The 10,037-nt window shown below is 29.4% G+C and overlaps 1 protein-coding gene across 1 annotated transcript in view; it reads left to right on the top strand.

Moving 5' to 3' along the window:
• The window catches only part of LOC111619762 (eukaryotic translation initiation factor 2 subunit 3, Y-linked-like), a gene marked incomplete at its 3' end in the record, with an annotated part of 31,311 nt that extends 21,283 nt beyond the window's left edge, over positions 1-10,028 (top strand). The window contains exons 6-8 of the mRNA XM_023361581.1: positions 5,072-5,236; positions 9,723-9,857; positions 9,930-10,028. Of these exons, the coding sequence (XP_023217349.1) occupies positions 5,072-5,236; positions 9,723-9,857; positions 9,930-10,028 (399 nt within the window). The remainder of the gene's footprint in view (positions 1-5,071; positions 5,237-9,722; positions 9,858-9,929) is intronic.
• Positions 10,029-10,037: the final 9 nt, after the last annotated feature.

The following is a 10,037-nucleotide window of genomic DNA, read 5'->3' on the forward strand; positions in this document are numbered from 1 at the left end:
ACTCGAAACAAACATGACAGCATACAGACAACAACTACACCATAGATTCACACAACAATATCCTCACCTCACTGTCACCAAACAAAGGGTTGTTGATCAAAAAAGAACAATTATACACAACAACCTTATCACACAACCAACACTTGAACTTATCAAACAACAGGTTGTTGATGAAATACATCAACAGACAGAAACATTTAACATTATTAATGAAGATCACGTAACCTGTCAGGATAATCTAGCAACAAGCATTGATAATAGCACACATACAACAACTACCATTAATGATACTACAGACACTTCCTCATCCATCACTGATAACATTGACATAGAATTAGTTAATACGCTCTCACTTATATTTCAGGAAACACTCACTAAATATACATGCACAGATCCCACACAAAGACCACGAATACTGAAAATCAACACGTCAAAGGTAGTAGGAAAAACACTAAATTATGTAAACACTCACTACCAAACTACATCCATTCAATTTCTACACTCAGACATTCATACATTAGTTTATGCTGGGGCAGTCACAGTAGTAACACATCATGGACTGAAAATACAATCACAGACAAACACATACAAAACACAATTCTTTCACAAGCCTGCCTGGAAGAGAAGAATAGAAACACAAATAAATGACATTAGACAGCAATTAGGCAGGCTGACACAATACACTAAAAACAACATAACACCCAAATTAAAGAAACAACTCAAAAACATTTTCAAGAAAATCAAAACACACACACAAAACATGAACATCACAACAGGTGTGATACCACACACACTACACAAAAGCCTGGGAACATTACAATTGAATAGAAATACATACATCACACTACAGAAGGTATTATGTATTCTATATTGAATACATGCCACATTGTTAGGAAATTCCTGAATACAGACACTGCTATACTTATTTAATTTTAGTTTTGTTTTGGTTGCTATGCCTTGACTCTGGTCCGGTATAGTACCGGTGTCAACCGAGTGTAACCCAATAAACATGTCATATTGTTAGGAAATTCCTGAATACAGACACACACACTGACACACTTATTTAATGTGTCTTGTTTTGGTTACTATGCTTTGACTCTGGTCCAGTTGTAGTACACAGCCATTGGTATCAACTAGGGTTTCTCAAACGGGATCCCGGTTGTTTTTTCCGGGAAATTTTTCTTATCCTGGGAAATCCCGCAAATTTCTTAAAAATTCACTTTTTTTCTTATTTTGTATTAAGGTTGAGGAATTTTGCAAATAGAAAGCATAATTAACTCATTCACTGCCAGAATACATTTGTATTTATTAATTTTAAACCTACCTATTAGTTTTTTTAAATTTTTGCTCGTTATAGCATGTCACAAATGGTCAATAATCAATATATAGCTTATTTGTGGCATGACTATAAAAATTCTTTACTTGTCGGAACCTGTAATATCTGGAATAATTGTGCTTACGCTGTCTTGAGTTTTAACCATGCCCAGTAGCTTCAATAAATGCCTGACGCCAGATTGTGCAAATTGGGCAAGGATACAAACGAGTACAAAGTCTGCAAGTATGAAGTTTTTCTTCATAAACCTGATTATTAAAGCCAAATGAATTGCCGAATTATCGAGCTCTAAGCTTGATGCCGCTATTAAAGCAGCCAAGGTAGACAAATCAAGAATACTAGAGAGCGAAAGAAGTACTACAATCTCGAAAACGAACTCGAAAGCTTCCAGGCTACAGGTGAAAAAACACATAATATCTGTCTTCTCTTAAATGCATTAAACACTATTCCAATCACATCAATTGAATCGGAAAGGGCATTCTCGGTGGCAAGACTTTTCATTACTAAAATAAGAATTAGAGTGAGTTATCGGAGTATTGACCATCTTTGCTTTTTAAAATCTTATAAAAGTTTGCAATATTTTGTATTATATTTTATTTAAAAAACGAAAATTACCTTCTAAATTAGAAGTTCATTTTTTTTAATTTTTAACTCAATTCAAAACTTTTTTTTTGTTGTTGTTGTATGCAGTTTCCAGCAAACTTTAATTAATTTTTTTCTATTTGTGAAAATTTCTACGTTATTTAAAGGTAATTTTTATTATAGGCCTATAGACCTTACACAGCATTATTAATATGATTTTGGAGGTTACAGAACTTTAAAATTACTTTAAAAAATGGAAAATAATTATATCATTTGATTTTAAGATATTTTGTATACCTTAAAAATAATTAATTCTATCCCGGGAAACAGTTCACTTTTATCCCGGGATCCCGGGACAAGCAAAAGACCGGGAAATGAGAAACCCTAGTATCAACTGAGTATAACTATTTAAATTATAAAAAAATAATAATAATAATTAAACATTAAGATTTCTTTATATTTGGTTTTCTAAAATAGATCAAATTTTTTATCATCATTATCATATTAATCATTTTTTAAATTGTAATTTTGATTATTTAAAAAAATTTTTTTGAGAAATGTTTCAAATTATCTAACATACAAGTCTTCATACCAATTATGATCATTTCATTAAAAAAGAATCATACTTTTTATTGATATTGACATCTTTATATGACTGTGGAAAAAAAAAATGTATTACTCAAGAAAAGTAAAGAAGTATTCCACTAATAAAATGAAGTCAAAAGCAATGCTTTAATGGAAGAATATAAATAATAAAACTCAGAAAAACTATAAATACAAAGTTATTTTAGTTTTTTTTTATTCTTCTTGTCCTGTGGGCATAATGAGTAGAAAATAGGAAAAATATTTCTGTCCCGTAATAGGGAACCTTATAATCATATCCATCATGGATTTGGCCAAACCTGTGTTAGGATAAGCTGGGTTGTGAAGAATGGGGTTTGACATATCTGGGACACACCACTTTTGAAAAATTTTTTTGGGTTTTTTGATTATTTGGATTTTATCCCAGCTCCCCAGAGTGCTAGGCTGACATTTTAATTGCCTTAACAGTTTGACTGTCAAAGCATTTAAATGTCAAATTTTTTTGAATTTATTTTTAGAGATTTCATTTTATTTTGCTGTTTGTTATTGTAGGAGTTTTAAGTAATTAAATTTTTTTTATATGAAAAGGATTTGGAAATTTAACAAATATAAGTTAGATTGTCACAAATTAAAACAATTTGTTCCCATTTATGACTATCTAATTATTTGTATTTCTTTTGTTAATAAGTTATTTATTACTTTCTTATGTGTAATTATTTAACATTTTGCATAATATCTTGTACATTATATTATTACATTTATATCTATCAATTGATTCATTTTGGTCACTTGTCTCTGTTGCAACTATGTTCAGTTTAACATATTTTTGTTAGCATGTATAAAGTTGAGTTTGAAAGATAAGAACAACTAAGGGTACATCCTACGTCAGTGGCATAGCATGGGTGTCAGCTGCCCGGGGCAGAGGAAAATTTTGCCCCCTTCCCATTTAGGTATCTCAATTTAAAAGACCAAAATTCAGTTTCGTCACAGAATAAGTAACGAAAAATTCCGTGTTGCCACCTTATTAAAATCTTTGACCCGGATGGCAGGTGAGGTTTGTTCGAATAGAAGTTCCTGACGCATGCGAACGCAAGTAACCTATCTGTATTGGATATTGGAGGTGTGTATATATATATTCGATTTATTTGTGTGTGTATATATATATATATACACACCTCCAATATCCAATACAGATAGGTTACTTGCGTTCGCATGCGTCAGGAACTTCTATTCGAACAAACCTCACCTGCCATCCGGGTCAAAGATTTTAATAAGGTGGCAACACGGAATTTTTCGTTACTTATTCTGTGACGAAACTGAATTTTGGTCTTTTAAATTGAGATACCTAAATGGAATGGGAAGGGGGCAAAATTTTCCTCTGCCCCGGGCAGCTGACACCCACGCTATGCCACTGACGTAGGATGTACCCTTAGTTGTTCTTATCTTTCAAACTCAACTTTTATATATATATATATATACACGAATAAATCATACAAGCAAAAACAAAAAAAAAAAATAAGGTCAACAGGTTGCACACAATATCCCCGGACGGCGCGTTGATTCCTGGACTATCTGGATGGATGGTGACACTATTCCGTGCTCATTTCAATCGGTTTGAGTCGTAGGTGAATGAAAATATGAAATAAAATGGTTCAAATTCTTACAAGATATTATTATTATTTATTGTGAAATTTTACCACCCCCTAAAACATAATTTTGCCGCCCCCTAAAAAGTGACGCCCGCCCCCACTACACTACGCTACTGTCCTACGTGGCAGCATCCAGAAACCACGAGCGGAAAGAATCTTTGTATGCACGTCCAACTTGCAAGCAATTTCTGCCCAGAGTGGATGCATGTTGTTTATAAAATAGTGGCAAGACTACTTCATCGAATGCTTGCTACAGAAAATATGACAAGCATTAAAACAGTAAATTTGGCAAGTAATTGTTATCACTAACTAGATACACAATAAATATAAAGAATCTTCATAGGATAATAAGTAAAAAAAGTTTTATTTTTAAAACGTTACATTTACAAAATTAGAAATTATTAAATTACATAAAAGATTATTAATTAAAGTACATACAACATATATACACAATTTATTTGTCATTCTGTTTTAATTCATCTACAAAGTCATTTTCTTCTTTGGAAGCATAAGCAGTGGAAGTGCCGATCAAACTTGCTTGGTAGCTGCTTCCTGCATGCATGTGTAGATATGTCATCTGGTGGTCACTGAATGCAGTTGCTCTGGACACACACATTTGCTTGAACCACTTTGTTTGCTCTGCTTGGAAGTGTGTTCACGCCTGCAGTTGCTGGACGCTGCCACTTAGGATGTACCCTAAGATGCTTCTGTATTTAACTTTTTGTTTTTCAATCATTTATATGCCTTCAGTAAAGTTTCTTTTTAAATTGCACTATTCTAGTTTTATTCTATAATCTTAAAATTATCATTAACTTAAAAATCTAAGTTTTATACAGTATATGTAATGAGACTAATCAGTTTTGTTTTCTAAAATTTTATATTTGAGTTTACTTTTTAGACATTATTAACTAATTAATTTTAAATATTTTAGCTGGAAATGAATCTTGTCCACAACCTCAAACCTCAGAGCATTTAGCAGCAATAGAAATTATGAAATTGAAACATATTTTAATTTTACAAAATAAAATTGATCTTGTAAAGGAATCACAAGCAAAAGAACAATATCAACAAATATTAAAATTTGTTCAAGGTATGTTTTTAAATATTTAATCAACAACAATAAAAATGGTTATTTTTTAATTATGATATTATATTTAAATAAAGTGGTGTAGAAACTAAAAAAATATATTAAAAAGTAATATAACAGAATATTTCAGTTTGTCCTCTATCTAGAATTGGTAAATTATCACAAGTTATCCATATAAATAACAGTTTTTCTGTTTGAAAATATACAGAAATAGAAAATACAATATAGAAGTTTCCATATTTTATATATAGCATATTTACAATTTTTATGTGAAAAGTTACAATTAATTATATTTGGGTGTATTTCTTAAATTTTGTTAACATCATTTTTATGTATATATTTATATCAAATTTTAACTGGATTTTCAAAATTTAGGTTAAAAAAGTATACTTTTTTAAACATTTTATTAATTTAAAAATATTCTAAAAACATTTTTGAAGAATTTATATAACAAATGAGCAAAAATTTTTAATTTATAAGATTTTTATATTATGCTTTATGAAACCACTGAATTTTAATTTTGCTACAATATGGCTAATTAATTATAAAGATATTACACAATTTTGATTAAAGATTAACCACTATTTTGTTTTGAATTTAACAATTAAAAATAAATTAAACTAATTATTGTAATTTATATAAATAATCAAACATCCTTACTACACCCGATATGTTTAAAGCTATACATCAACCAAAGCTGAATATTATCAGGCTAGAAACGGCTATAATACTAATAATTTAATAGAACCCACTTTGGGCTGATTCTTTTAACCATCGATGGTTATATTGTTAGCTTATATATGCTGGAAGAGGAGATCGGACCAAAGGTCTGGTTAGTGTAATTGGCAACACATCTGCATGGTAAGCAGGAGTTGTGGGTTCAAGTCCTGCTTTGGGCTGATTCTTTTCTTCCCATAATTCTAAAATTATTATTTAAATTTAATTAAATTATAATTATTAAATTTATCAAGAGATAGTGCCTAACGCCTAACTCCAATGCCAAATTGTCTATTAAATTATTAGTATTGTAGCGGTTTCTAGCTCGATAATATTCGGCGTTGGTTGATGTATAATAATTTATATAATTTTCTCTGTTTGAGTAGTTGAATAGAATGCAAATAAGTTTTGGTGTCAAAGCCATTAAAAAACATTGAAAATTAATATAATTAAGAACATTTCAATTCTGTCTGTTTTGTATATATTATGAAATAATAAATTTATTGCAATGTATGTAGTAGAAACTTTTCTGTATGATAAATATAGAATGACAAAGTTGTAATTAAACTATTTTTATTAGTAACTAGCTGTTACCCGCGACTTCGTCCGCGGAAGTTTTGCAGGCAAACCCCATTTACATTCAATATTTCAATAACCATAGTAATTGTTAGGTCTATATAACACCTACCACTGAAGAGAATTGCCGAGAATCAAACAAACTATTTTCAATTTGATCAATTTTCTGGAGCGTTTACAATCGTTCTATAATCGAACCAATATGCAATAACAAATTCGAATTTAAAACGGTCCGAGCATTTTTAAAATCGAAATAGATAAAAATATTTATAACAATGTCTGAAATGTTATCAATTTAATACATCTAAGTACTCAATGAAGACTAAATGTAGTTGAAAACAAAAAATTGCATCTAAAATAGTACAGTAGAAGCTGTTCTTCCGGTTAAGCCTTAATGCTCTCCCACTCCCCCGTGGGGGAATTTAGAAAAATCCCTTCTTAGTGTGCATTGCCATGACTTACCCTACTAAAACGCAGATAAAAACAAAAAATCGCATCTAAAATAGTACAGTAGAAGCCGTTCTTCCCGTTAATTCTTAATCCTTTCTCTCTCCCCCTGAGGGGGTATTTCGAAAAATCCCTTCTTAGTGTATGTTTTCATGGCTTACCCTACTAAAACGCAGATAAAAACAAAAAATCGCATCTAAAATAGTACAGTAGAAGCTGTTCTTCCGGTTAAGCTTTAATGCTCTCCCTCTCCCCCCCACTTGGGAATTTCGAAAAATCCCTTCTTAGTGTGCGTTTTTATGACAAACCTTAACTGTGTACCAAATTTCTGCTCTTTAGGTCCAGCGGTTTGCTCTGGGCGATGATGAATCAGTGAGTCATTCAGTCAGTCAGGACAAGCAATTTTATATATATAGATTGTATAATGCTGTATAAAACAGATATATTATAGCATATGTAATTAATAAAATTATATAGAAATGAATTGTAAATAAAATGATGCTATTTACATAATTAAAAATAATTCAGTTTTAGAATTTCTCTGATAACACCATTTTGTTATAAGGGAAAATGATTTTAATTCATTAAAAGTATATTGAAGAATACAAAAATTTGTCTCCAAGAATCTGTTGTTTTAATCGCCAGTGACAATCCAAAAAAACAGTTTTTACTTACAGTGATGAACCTTTTATTTGAGTTATGGTTAAAAACATTTTTAAATACACTTAACTGTTAATCCTACTTAAAGTTTTTAGTGTGGATAGGATGTAAACTTGATGGTCGAGAGAAGAATTGGATTAATTAATCAAGTATTACTGAAATTCAATAAAATTGATATTGTAAATCATTAGTTTTTGTAATTGACATAACAAATAGTCAATTACTTAATATAATTTAACAGATTTAAAATATGTAATTAGTGTAAAGTTTGAATGTTTATTATATGATACATTAAATCATTATAAAATGACATTTTCTGATTTGAAATATAATTAAAATACAAATTATTACTTATGAAAAAGTAAGAAAGCTATTTTTAACTGAGATAATATTAAATCTAATATTGCAGTTAGTATATTGAGAAAAGGAATGAGAATTCTGAAGCAATGATTTATAAACAGGAACATAGTCGAGTAGGAAAACTTTTATTTATTAAGTAAGAGATAGAAAGATTAGTGTTAAGTAGCATAGTCATTATATGTGTAGTTTTAGTTTACCAAAACTAAAACTACACATATAATGACTAAAACTAAAACTCAGGAATATGACTAAACAACATTAATCTAAATAGGATTTCCAAAAACTGCAATTATGTAAATGGCATGAACAATTTTATTTATATTTTTTTATATAAATTATAACATCTCAATCTTTAATCTTAATTAAAAAATAATTTGTATATTAAAATAATGTTTTTCAGATTAAGATCATTATTCAGAAACAATATTTTTAATATGATATTTTATCATAAATATAAATTTATTTCAAACTAACCACAGTTGAGTCCAGTTAACTGATATCTGTTTAACCAAGGTTCTACATTATTTGAGGCAAAATATTTAAAAAAATACTTTATTGGCAAAGACTAGGAAATATAGCGTAATATAGTTTGTTTCTCAAATGATGGGATGATGCACAGTACTCAAAAGAGGCTCTAGAAATTTTAAACAAAATTTATTTTGATTACTTTTTATGACAGCACAAATTTTAAAAGTATATTTTCTGTAATTTTTATATCAAGAATTCAATTATTTTGTAATTAAGGATTTAGGAATTTTTATCTTCATGATTAGAAAAAATACAGTTGCAAGAAATATGCTATTTACTTTTGTAATTTTGTAACTTTTGACAGTGTATTTTTGAAATGTATTTTATTTTTCATATTTATACCATGAACGTTGATTGGAATGCGTTTATCTATTTATTTACTAGCTGTACCTGGCCATGCATTCCTGTGGCTCAAAATGTTCTATTATAAATGTATAACACTTCCCTCAGGAAAAATTAGAAAAATTCCTTCTTAGTGTACATTCTCTTGACATACCCTGTTAAAACGCAAAAAAAAACACATCTAAAATAGTATAATAGAAGATCAGTTCTTCACAGTAAGCCTTAATTTTGTCACTTTCTCCATGGGGGAATTTCAGCATCTATATAATATAAAAACACGCGCATATTTGAATGCAACATTGTGTCAAAATTTCTAAGCAATCAGAGATTTAAGATTTTGAACAAATGAACATTTACATTTTTATTTATATAGATTGGTTTGACATTATGAAATTGAATTATTTATATATTTACAAAAACAAATTATTTTAGTTTTGTATTGTGTATAAGGAATTATATTAACCAATTAGAAATACAGTAGAGCATCGATTATCCGAATATTGATCAATCGAAACATCAATTAACCGAAAGCTTTCCAGTCAGCAAATTTAAATTTCTGCTAGTGCCATGGTGCTGCAATCTTTGGCTATGTCTTGGGCCACTCCAATATTATTTTGGTTGATGTGCGTGTTTTAGCTGGCAGACTGGCAGAATCATGAGAGGTACTTAAGGACATGCCAGGATTTGAATGAATTTTTACATGGGATAGGTTAATATATTTTTTCGTACATAATTGATTATCTGAAAAATCAATTTTCCGAACAACCCCAGTCCTCAATTGATTCAGATAATCGATGCTCTACTGTAAGATAGGTAATTACATAATATTGATATATTTAATAAAATTACAATTTTATAGGAACTGTTGCTGAAGGAGCACCAGTAATACCAATATCTGCTCAATTAAAGTATAATATTGAGGTTATATGTGAATATATTGTTAAAAAGATTCCTGTTCCAATAAGAGATTTTACATCAGAACCAAGATTAATAGGTAGTGAAATTATAATTTATTAAACAATATTTAGAAATGAAATAAAACTAAATAACTTTTTTTGATTTAAAGTAATTCGTTCATTTGATGTGAATAAACCTGGGTGTGAAGTTAAAGATTTAAAAGGTGGTGTTGCAGGTGGAAGTATTTTAAGAGGTGTCTTAAAGGTATATATTATAT

The sequence above is a fragment of the Centruroides sculpturatus genome, unplaced genomic scaffold, assembly GCF_000671375.1.
Source record: "Centruroides sculpturatus isolate CEXI.00-Female unplaced genomic scaffold, Cexi_2.0 scaffold88, whole genome shotgun sequence".
Classification (NCBI taxonomy): Eukaryota; Metazoa; Arthropoda; class Arachnida; order Scorpiones; family Buthidae; genus Centruroides; species Centruroides sculpturatus.